The 12,099-nt window shown below is 39.0% G+C and overlaps 1 protein-coding gene and 1 long non-coding RNA gene across 2 annotated transcripts; both read right to left on the reverse strand.

Moving 5' to 3' along the window:
- Nucleotides 1-2,750: 2,750 nt before the first annotated feature.
- LOC146504722 (uncharacterized) lies at nucleotides 2,751-5,871 on the reverse strand. Its single transcript, XM_085183573.1, has 4 exons — nucleotides 5,380-5,871; nucleotides 5,130-5,285; nucleotides 3,686-3,775; nucleotides 2,751-3,068 (listed from the first exon to the last, which is right to left on the reverse strand). The coding sequence occupies exons 1-4, from the start codon at nucleotides 5,728-5,730 to the stop codon at nucleotides 2,751-2,753; spliced, it is 915 nt and encodes a 304-aa protein (XP_085039699.1). The 5' UTR covers nucleotides 5,731-5,871.
- A 508-nt stretch (nucleotides 5,872-6,379) lies between these two features.
- On the reverse strand, nucleotides 6,380-9,940 carry LOC146504723 (uncharacterized). The gene is made up of 3 exons (XR_014877519.1): nucleotides 9,912-9,940; nucleotides 9,382-9,420; nucleotides 6,380-6,644 (listed from the first exon to the last, which is right to left on the reverse strand). It is a non-coding gene; the product is annotated as an uncharacterized LOC146504723 (long non-coding RNA).
- Nucleotides 9,941-12,099: the final 2,159 nt, after the last annotated feature.

The raw sequence follows: 12,099 nt of genomic DNA on the forward strand, positions 1-12,099 counted from the left end.
AGACTCTTAATGGCTCCAACATCAACACATCCACAATGTTGGATCCAGTTCTACCTCACAGAGTTACTAAGACACACCCTCTGCCAGCATTACAACAGCTCCACCTGCTTCACCTGCCTCCTCAGCATCTGTACACCTGAAGAGAAAAGAAAGGCTCCAAAAGCTCAAATCTACAAAGGATTCATGAAGTTTCATCCAACAATAACATTTGTTGGAGAAGCTGTAAAGACATGAAACTGGTGGAGATCCCAAACCAGTTGATAGTGCTGATTATTCCAAATAAAGCTGTTTCCATTTGAGATGAAATGACTTTCTGTCCTCATATATAATAAAGCTGTTAGTTGTTTTTGAGCCCCTGTATTAAAAGTAGATTAAAGTCAGCTTGAGTTTGATGTCTTTATGTCAAAGCTGCTCATGATGTTGAGCTGCTGATGGAATAAAAACAGTGAAAAATCTCCTCAATATAAAAGCATGTAGTCCAGACTTAAATGTAGCCTATTGTTAGCTGAGGTCCACACACAGTGTTTGACAGTGTAAACTGTGTGAAAGGGCTGCTGGTGGAGCTCACTAGGATGAGCAGGTGACCATGTGCCACAAGGTGGAGAGCAGCTGGCCTGGGTTTGATTCTGACCACGCCCCCTTTCTCTCTCCCTCTGCTTTGCTGTCACTTATCTTCACTGCTCTGTCCAATAAAGCTGAAAAAGGCCCCAAATCAAAGAAATCTGCCTGCAGCCTCTGAAATGTCTTCTGTTTCCTTCCCGACGGCTTTTTCACCGTCAGCCCATCAGACAGTCCAGCAGCATTTATGATGATGTCATGATGTTGAAGAGACTGCTATGGTGGCCTCCCATGACCCCCAGCCTCATCTACACTGAGATGCAGACATTTGAAAACATTCAGCACACAACTGAATAATAGTCCAACACAACAGTCTGTGTACAGACACACACTGAGCTTTCATATAGTCAAAGGAGTCAATCAAACACAGCTAGTTGAGTCATTTCTTGTGTGAGTCTAAAGTGAATCTAGTATTTGAAAGTCCACTTCCTGTATTTGTTGTTGAAGACTTCTTCAGCTTCTTCTCAAGGACATCAGCTGCTTGTTTGGCAGCAGAGGCAGTTAAGAAGCTTCCTGAAAAACACTGAACAGTGAGTTCACTGTGGCATATGACAAATTCAGCTTTCTCTGTGCAAATGTGTCTGTGTCAACCTTTCAAATGCTGTTGAATCCAAAACATCAGCGGCTCCTTGGCTGCTCACTTCATGCACTTCTGTCTTTGTGACAGTCCAATGACATCACAGCTGTTTCCACCCCCAGTGTCTCAGGACTGGACACCTTTAAACATGTCGAGGATCAAACAGCCGTCCAGCTAAACATACATGAAACTATCAAAGCTGACAATCATTCCAATAACATCTAATGGTACATATATATAGACACAGCACTACAAGGAAATGGCTCTCAGCATCTGGCTGTGGGAACAAATGAGTCCCTGTTTGTGTTCAGATTGTGTGCATGTTTTAGACGTGTGTCACATGTAGAAACACAACAATCCTACAATGACACAAAGATTGGTTTGACACAACTGTGCAGCTGTAAGTTGTTTCTAATGATTCATTGAAGCTCTTCTAACATTCTGGAGACGATCAGTACATGAATCTGTTCAACACGACAACAATTTGACTTCAATGTGAACGTTTGCCATTAAATAACCTTCTTCATCCAGCTGACAGCATCCTTCATCCTATGATATTAACAGTTCCTCCTGTTGATGACAAACCTCTGACATGATCTGCTTGAGGAGCTTTTTCACGTGAAGCTCTCTGAGCTCAGGGCTAAGTTGCTGTGTTTCATCTTTAAGAGCTGCTGCCTCCTCGCCGGACTTGTTCTTCTCTTCTTCTCCTAATGGCACCATTTCTGCTTCATATCTTTCACTGGGCCTAAAACAGATTAAGAGTAGATCTACTGCACTGAAAATAAATTGGAGTGACATTTACTTAAAAAAAGCTATGCAACTTTTTCCACACAGAAAGTGCTTGTAATCTTTACTCCGGCTATTTCTAAGTAATATTTACTTACTAGAACCATTTATTTTTTATGTGAAATACACAAGTAAATTGCACTGGCAATACTCATCTATAGATTGTAACTTTTACTCAGAATACCATTGCATCCAATTACAAAACCCAAGTGAACATTGCTGATATTTCTTTGTGTTTCTTACTCATCTTTTCTTTGTTATATTCTATGTAATTATTAAGTAATATTTATTATGAATGTACTAGTTAATATTAATCAATTTGAATAAATATTCTTATTATTCTATTAAATAATAAATCAATATTTTCCAAAACAAATATTTGCAGCTTAAGGGACACTTTTATTTCACAGTTGAAATGGCATAGATATATTTAAAATATCTACATAACATTATAACCACAAAAAACATGGCCATAGAACTTCTTGCTTGCAAATTTCAAAACAGAGCATATACACATATACAAAAAAAAAAACATGTTATTCAAAAACTCAGTGTGCACTGTCCCCTTTCTTCTAATCAACTTTCAGAACACATACATCAACTCTGTCCATTAACAGTTGCAATCACTACCTTTGCAGACATTCTCAGAACGTTCAGGACAGAAAGAACTTGTATAAAACTGAGCAACACTTGAAATTACAGTCAGAAAACAGACAAAATGCAAACAAATTAATTGTGCTGGACAAAAGCACAAATAACACTGGAACACTCATGCTAAAAGTTTCTTGTGGAGAGACTGGACCTTTGTTGACATTTTAAGGATGTCAAGCTCAAGAAAGAGCTTCTGAAATACCTCAAACGTATATTTCAGTTTCATTGGGTAACTTAAGTTGAAAGCATAGATGACACCCATGAGCAGGAGGCAAGCGTTTGTCAAACTTCCGCAGTCCTCCAGAATTTCTGTCCCCTCAATGATGACCGACACGTTCACAGGATCTTGGTTTTCCTGTGCCACATTGGGATGAATTACGATGATCTTCATCATGTGATTACTGCAGTCCTCTTTCAATGCTTCTTGGCTGACGTCCTGTGGAAACAAACAAACCACAATTAGCAATAACTAGAATAGATTCCAAGTAAAAGAAAAGGTTAAGAGAAAAAAATGTAAAAATAAAAAAGAGGTATACTCAATTTAGTATACTCAAATCAAACAATATTCATATGGCACTTTTCATATGTAAAGTTACAGAACGTGCTTCACAGAGGCTGACCCTGAGACAAAGAAAATCACTTTTGGGGGCCATCCAGCCTGGAGCTGTCCATGGGACGGCACACGTGTTGGTAGACCAGAACCATTAAATCATTAAAATAGGTTATAAAGGTATAATCAAATTAAATACTCTTTTGCTCATAAAATAAAGTTAATAAGTGATTGTTAAATAGTCAGAAAAAAATCAGACAAAAGGCAAGTTAAAGTTTAAGGCAGATAAGATAAAGATTAAATATGATTTAAAAAATAAAGGGTAAGAGCATAAAGATTTAAGAAATTAGTTAAAAGCCTGATTAAAAATATTAATCTTGAGTCTTTTTTAAAAAACATCACGAGTGTAGAGAATCTTTGACCTTCAATATATCATCACAAGTGAAGACCAGATTATAAGGTTAGACAATAATTTTAATACAGTCATTATGATCATCAGATACCTGATGGTCTTTGATCAGCTCCTCTCCACTCTCTCCAAGATACTCAACTAAGCAACGAATGATAATGTCCCTTCTGCCATCGACATGATGCTATTAAACCCAAAAAGAAAATTTATTGCAGAAAATACACAACATAACATATGTAACATACATACATAACAGCACATACAGATGTAAACAGAAAGTTACGCATGGAGAATGTAAGCCTGCAGCTACAATTTAACGTTGTGAAGTGTGCAACTTAACATGAATTTCTCAACGATGTGTGTTAAGACAAGAGTCCAGTGCATGTCATAATCTGTGGGTCTAGAAACTGTCTCTGCCCAGTGAGGAAAGTTTTCTGCCTCATCACTGGACATGCAAATGAATTTTTCGCAACATATCAGTACCTCCTATCACAATATTAACCAGTCAAGGACAGGAATTCCCACTCACAAGAGTAATATTTTGGGAAATAATTGTATTGGAGTCTATGGGCAGCAGGAAGGGATCTCGCTGCACTCAGAGGGTCACTTTGAAAATTCTGTAAATTTCTTTGCTTTTGAGCCCATATTAAGGGAGAGATGACAGGTTTGTATACACTTGTAGAGACAATCATGTGCATAAATTGTTAATTGTGGCCACAGTGTCAGGATCAGGAGAACAGTTTCAGCCAACACAGACACTGATCAGATTAAAGGACAAGTTCAGTGTTTTACACTTAAAGCCCTGTTTTCAGTTTATGATGAAATCGAACGATTTTGATTGAAATTTGGACACAAGCTGCTGGCCCGAGCTTTTTTGGTTTCTGTGGTAGCACACCCCCACCTCCACAATGGCTTCATAGGTGCACTGGAACAATCCTTCCTAAAACGCATAAAAGTGTCGTTTACAAAGACGTGAAACTCACCGAGTGGTCAGGAGTGTTCACTGATATGTTCACACAAAAATCGCTGCAAAAGATACTTTCCAACTGGTTTTTATTGTAGTTTTTGTCCAACTCCATTGACTTGTATTAGATGTGCTGTGATGTACGGTATTAGTCCACCGCTATTCTATTCTATTATTCAAGCTCTCGGCGGAAGAATGTACAGGTGTGAGGCGTTTGAAAAAAATAGGTCCAGTTTTACAACAAATGGTAAAACACCTGTTGGAAAGCATTTTTGCAGCGATTTTTGTGTGAACATATCAGTGAACACCCCTGACCACTCAGTGAGTTTCACGTCTTTGTATGAAGCCATTGTGGAGGTGGGGGTGTGCTACCACAGAAACCAAAAAAGCTCGGGCCAGCAGCATGTGTCCAAATTTCAATCAAAATCATTCGATTTCATCATAAACAATCTGAAAACAAAGCTTTAAGTGTAAAATAACAAACTTGTCCTTTAAATAAGAGTGATACATTCTCAGTGTGTATGACCTCATCTTTTCCATTAGATTATGTAATTAAAATAATTTAAAATTTTACCTTATTCAGTGAGTCCAACATTGGTTTTATTTTGGTCCCTGCAGTCCCACCCTTCCTTCGAAATATCTCCAGGAGTTTGGTGGTGTACCCGTCCAATCTGGACAAAAACGTTCGCTCCAGATGAATTGTGGTTATTTGCTTAAACTCCTCTTTGATCTGAAATGAGAGATAAAAACACAAAATCATGTCAAAGATGACTCATGAGATCTCACATACACTTAGTTGCTGCATGAACAAGAACTGGATTTACCTGATTTTCACAGAACAGAGAAGGCCACCTTTCTAAGAGGTCTTGGATTGCGGGGCAATCCTTGACAACCTCTTTTCTTCTCATAGCGAAAGACTTCTCCATTTTCTCATTAATTGCCCTCTCATTGTGCTTCTTCTTCATTTCCTTCAGCAAATCTAGTCTCTCCATCTCTAAGGTTTCCTCAGTCTCACCGAATGGCAGTGGTGGCAGACAGTTGACTTCAGCTTTTTTTGCCCTTTTAAAGCCTTTAAGTGAACCCTCTTCACTGGAGCATCGTCTCTTCAGTGTGTTCACCTCGAGCTCTGGAATGGCTAATTGGCGACCTCTTAACTTTGCCCTGTAGTTGCCCATTTTATACTTTATCCTTGTTGCCAACCATATAGGCCATTAAAAGACCCTGGCTCTTTGAGGCATGGGTATTTTGCTACCAAGGCTTCAGCAACAGCTAAAATCTGGACACCAGTTGGATATGCTGTGAAGCCAAATATAGTCTCTGCAAACTTCTCAAGAATGCTACTAGTTACGCTTGGGTTGTTCAAAAGTGTGCCATCATTTTCATAAGCTTGCTTTCCTGCTTTCAGTGCAAGGTCTATATCATAAGAGAAGTTTGGTATTTCAAACTTAAATGGCCATGGCTTAGACCTGTAGGATGGTCCAGTCTCATCTGGGGAGGACAACAGGATTGTGTCGCATACAGATGAGGAGGAGCTTGCTTCTGTAGATAGTGGGACTGGAGATTCGACTTCTGACATGTCCACAGTAGTGGACATGTGGACTTTTATCTACTGTTCTGATTTTATCTGTTTTGATTTTATATACTGTTTTGTTTGTTTGTTTGTTTGTTTGTTTGTTAATTAGTTAGTTTGTTTGCTTGTTTTAATCAATTTTAAATCATGCTTTTTATTTGTTTTTGTTTCTAATGTCTCTGTAAAGCACTTTGAATCACCTTGTTGTTGAATTGTGCTATACAAATAAACTTGCCTTGCCTTGCCTAGTGAGACTCAAGATTACTGGTTCAGTTTTTACTACTTTGAGGTTAGCTTTATCTTGTACTTCCTCAATCGAGGTCAAAGTGAAGAACTGACCGTCGAAATCCATGTCCTGGTACATAACAGTGGTGCTGTAATATCAAATGTCTCTCGAAGAACATCATTGAGGTCCTGAAGTGTGCTTGGGATGCCTGCAGGTAAAAGTAGTTTGTGGACATCATCCTCCCCAAAAATTATCCGCAGTTTCGCTGAGGGTGCCATATCAACAGGAAGAAGCTGCAACAACAGAGAAGAGAAATACACAGACATTTATTCACTCCTCACATTTCAAAAGGATAGGCAAATGTGGTGCTTTAAAGTTGTCAGGCGTCTTCCTGCAAGGGTGTATGAAGCCAAAGGATAAAAATCTTTAAGCTCTCTTTGCTCAAGTAACTGCACACTCCCTGTGTTCTCCAGCTCATAACTCCTCAGGTGTTCATTGTACCATGTATTTTGTTGTCTCACCAAAAAAGTCAGTTTGTTACAAATCACCATTATCTGTAACACTTCAGAAAAGTCAGGCAGTCCTGCAGTGGAACCACAACACAACAACATTCCCACTGCATAGTTGGTGCCTAAACTGCACACATTATTGGCAACATGCACAGCTGTAACAGCAGGGAATCTGCATTTCACCAGGTCTTTCATCCTTAAGCACATCTAAAGAGACCTCTGTTGTTTTTGTGACTGCAAGTGATGGTTTGACAGAATGTGATTGATGATATGCAACCATGAGCTGGTGCTTATTTGCAAGGGACAGCAAAATATTCCTGAAACAACCAGTGTGTCTGACCACCTTCTTGTAAAAGCTGTGTTTGGCCTCGAATCTCATTGTCCAGAGAGCAGCCAGGGGGCCAAATTCCTGAATGAGCTGAGGATAGTGCTCAAGGAAATGGTGCTTGGGAATGAGCTTATGTTGGGGGAAAACATCAAGGAATCTGCTTCGGTGTTCTGAAATGATGCTGTCAAGATAGCAAATGCTTTCTTCAGTAAGGGCTCGAGACATGACAAGGTCCACAATGTCTTTCAGTGTCATCAGCATCTGCCATACAGGCTCTTGTTGGGGTACTTTTAAACCTATAATCAGAGGCAAAAGACGTAATAAGCACCAATTTTCATGTGCGTTGCCCCCTACTGATTTTCGAGTCGAAAAGTTAGCAGGAATGAGATGAGGGCGATTTGTTTTATCACTCCACTTGTATGGGAAATTGGAAATGGCATCATTCAGTTCCATGAGAGAAAAATATTTTTTCTTGATCAAGTTATCAAATGCCAAAGCCAGTTCTACTGGAACTAGACACAGCTGTCTGTACATGCAGTGTATGTTGATCTTTGGTTCTTTGGATCTCACTTCATTGGACTGAAACTTGGATCGCTCCCCAACACAAAACCGGCAGATGTATGACCCTGCAAAGCTTTCGACAAATCCTGCCACAGAGTGCGCCCCCAAATTATCTGCCACCACACTGACCACAGTCCCTTTGATGGCTTTCCCTAACGCTGGAACAAAAAGACCATCTTTCTCCAAGCTTTGGATATCTGTTAACAGTGGCTCTAAAACTCGCTGGAATCCAAACTGCTTGGTGTCTTCAGCCTTACACAGAATTGCAAGGTAGATTGATGTCAATGTGCAACGTAACTGCACCGGAATGTTTCCCAACACCCAATAGACAGCTGTGACTTTGTGCTTTTTTCGAGATGTCCCAAGATGATTACATTCCTGAAAGTCATCAACGTACAGGATGAGACTCACTCTGTTCTCCTCTACAGAGAAAAACTTGTTGTTTTGATAGTGAGATCCATCAAGAAATGTCTGGTACTTAAAGTCATTTTCAGTTTTTTTTTCACCTTCAAATGTGTTTTCTTGAAAAGACTTACTTAGGACCTGCACCAAGGAGGGCAATATTGGGACATACTGGAAGGTTTTGCCCTTTTTTTTTTTTTTATCAAATATGTGTTCTTCTGGTTCAACAACTGAAAAATGCTTCTTCATAAATTCTCTTCTCTTGTAATAAGTTGTGAAAGGGCCACCTGTCCCCAAGGCAGTACTTATAGGGTGTGTCTCACAAAGATTTTTCACTAAATCTGAGATAATGGCTGGATCCAGATCACAATTATGGCTTTTCAAGGTGGACACCACCACATCTCTTAACCTCTTAAGCCCCAACGCCCCCTGATACGGGGGCAAAAAGCAGGAGATCAGGTAGGCTTGGGGCTTAAGAGGTTAAAAGTGGACCAGATGCAGAGGTGGATATAAACTGAAGCTCATCTACTATTTCATCAATGCATTTGTTTGGGACATTGAACATGCTTTCTAACTTTAAAAATAGATGGCCAAATTTCTCTTTTATATCTTGAGACAACTCCTGTGGTTCCCCATCCCAAAGCTCTAAGCTCTCTTCCACACAGGTCTCATCCTGAGCAAACATGGGTTCATTAGGTTTGCTTTTTAATACTTCAGTTTTAAAATCCTCAAGGGTGTGTGACTGGTGTTTTCTGTGTCTATGTGTAGCAAAGGTGGAATAAATATTTGTACTGAAGTTGCAGTTTTTGAAGACACATGCAACTACTTCAAACTTCCTTAAGTGGTTGTTAAGATGCTCAAAATACTGCTTCTCTGAATTAAAAAAAACAGAGCAGCAAAGTAGACAAGTAAATGAAAGAGGTCCACTTTGTGTGACCATCTTCACATGGTGTCGAGACAAATGGGTCTTAAGGGCATTAAATGTTTTAAACGAGCAAGGGCAATCAGTGTGAAGACAAGGGACTGACTGGCTGCGACCACCATTTCCATGCTTTAGTCTGTAGTGTTTTACCAATCCCAACCTCTTCTCTGACTCAAAGCTACATATCTTACACATCCATCTCATGTTGTGGCACCTTAAACGGACAAATTGACCATCTCAAAATTAAACCAAACTGCAACACAAAGAATGTGACAAGTTTAACCTAATCGTTACTAATTTGATCTTACCTTGTGGAGTTCAAATTAGCAGTCAGAAGGTCCTATGTTCTGTAAAAAAAAAAAAGAAAAAAGAAAAAAGGTTATCTATATGCTTTTCAACTAATTTCTACTAACTCAAGGATGCACACTGATATTAATATATATATATATATTTTTTACATATGTCAGCTCGGTGTCAAATTTAAAACAGGTCAATATGAAGACTTAAGTGAAATCCAGTGCGTACATCGTTTTTTTTTCTTTTTTCTTTTTTCAAAATACACCTCATGGCAGCGGTGCAGCAATTATTTTAAACTGGACCGTGGTCATTTTATTCACAAAGACGTTAGTTAAGGCAGCAGGCGTGTGTTGTTTAGGTGGCCATCTAAGCTGTAAAGTGGTGTGGGAAATTCTGGACATACCTCCTGCCAGGAAAGTTAGTCAGCAAGTCTAGCAGGAAAATACACTATTTGCTAGCGCAGCTGCTTTCAGTGCTGAGAAACTGACTTAAGTAGGTGAGCCAACAGGAACGTACAAAGTTTGTTCCGCTTAAAACTTACATTCATGGTTCCACTTCTTCCCTTTTCCGTTTAAAAGACATCAAATGTCTTTTAAATATTAAAAAATAATAATTTATACATTTTACTTACTATTATAAATTATTCTAAAACTGATTAATAATATTACAAAAGTCTTGAAATAAACACTGTGTTGTATCATTTCACAAAGGGTTTTTTTTTAGACTTGAACTGTAAATCAAGCGTACCTGTCTTTAAAGCACTTCGGGTCAGCTTCTGTTTTTTTTTTAATGTACTATGTAAAATCAATCCCACAATCAAGGTCAGTGTTTGTCTTTTTCTTTTCTCTCCACAGCCTCAGAAATGCTCACCCTGTATTCTAAAATAAAATTACTGGAGAATGATTCAGTAGTGTTTTCACTAAAATGAAAAAAAATGAGGACAACCTCTCTTACTGGTTTAACATCATGTTCGGCATATAAATATAGAAGCTGTGCTTTGATTTTATACCTCGTTGAAGTCAAGCTGTGGAAGTACAGGAAAAGGTGAAACATTCAAATAAGGCAGAAGACTTTAAAGAAAGCAGAGATTAGAATCAGAATACTTTATTAATCCCGAAGGAAATTAGGGAAAGTCCTTGAGGAACTTTCAGTGATTTAAGCTACAGAACCCGGTCAAACTTTTAAAAAACAAACTGCCTCTGACTTGTGAGTAGGAAAATGATTTTAAAACCTTTGGTATTCAGATTCCAGTATTATACTCTCTACAAGACAGAGGACCGTTTAACACTTGGCCTTGTTGGTCCAGCTGTGAGTCCATTACATTGAACTATAGAGCGGCAGATTTGTGCTGGAACTAAGTTGCACACAGCTGATGTTAGCCAGGAAAACATTGCAGACTGCTTACATTACCTTCACATGGAGCATGACACAGAGACAATCACCTGACACCAGGTTAAGGAAAGAGAAGTGAAACATTAATAAGGAACCAAATACCCTGAGAGGTGTTTCTGGGAAAGTTGAGAATTGGCAAAACCAGTAAGTGATTCATTAGCAGATGATTTCGATTTCATCTTTGGAAACATACGCAAATGTTAGAGGCTTTCCCGAAACAAGCATCAGTGTCCTATGACTGAGTGGAGCTTTTTTTATGAGCTTTTTATAGTGTACACTGTCACTTTCAATTCATACTATACCATAATTTATGTATACAGCACTTTAAAAACAGCACATGGCAAACCAAAGTACTGTACAGCAGAGATATAAATAAGAACAATAAATAAATAACAATAAAATAACAGTGTCAGTTACCCACAGTGCATAAGGCCAGCGAATAAAAATAAGTTTTTAACTTGGATTTAAAGGCCTAATGTGAAGAGGCCTTCACATGCTTTGGAAGGTCATTCCAAAGCTCTGGGGCCACAGTAAAGAACGCCTGGTCTCCTGCTCAGCTGACTGGAGTGAATGAGGGGGCTTCAGCAGATCAGACAAATATACAGGCGCCAAATTTAAAAAGGATTTAAAAACCAGTAAAAAGATTTTAAAATATATCCTAAATTTGATTAAAAGCCAGTTTAAGGAGGCCATGAGATACAGTGAAAGCAGTAGTGGCCCAAGAATAGATCCCTGCGTTACAACCACACAGGGCACAGGGGCCACAGAGGGTCAAGCTGAACCCAACTTAACACAAAAGCTCCTTTTAGAGAGATATCATTTTATCCACGAAAGTACCAAACCAGAAATTCCCAAACAATGCTGTAGTAGAGAGATCAGCATGTCTTGATCCACCGCATTAAATGCTGCAGTCAGGTCTATCAAAACAAGCAATACATATTTACCACAGTCTGTCGCTAACAAAATATCATTGATAACAACTGTGTTGGTACTGACATCAGAAGTGAGCTCACAGTCAGTGTTTTTCTTCCGCTTTTCTATTACAACCACAACATGCATAAGACTGGATTTCTTCAGGGGTTAGATTTCATGCAGTTTGAAGTAAATTGCATCCCAAACTGACTCTGAGCCTCGTCCGTAAATCCAGTAGCTTTTTACCATCTAAAGAAGTCTTTGTCCCACTGCAGACGTCAGTAAATCTGACCCTAAATATTTCGCTTTCTTCCACTAGCTGGGCCCATGTCCTCATTTTAGGTTCGACAGCATTTTTATTAGATAAAGATAAATGGCTTTGACTGAATTGAGCTGTGCTTCGGTGAAGGCCTCAGAGGGAACTG

This window comes from Neolamprologus multifasciatus, chromosome 13, assembly GCF_963576455.1.
Source record: "Neolamprologus multifasciatus chromosome 13, fNeoMul1.2, whole genome shotgun sequence".
NCBI classification, from domain to species: domain Eukaryota; kingdom Metazoa; phylum Chordata; class Actinopteri; order Cichliformes; family Cichlidae; genus Neolamprologus; species Neolamprologus multifasciatus.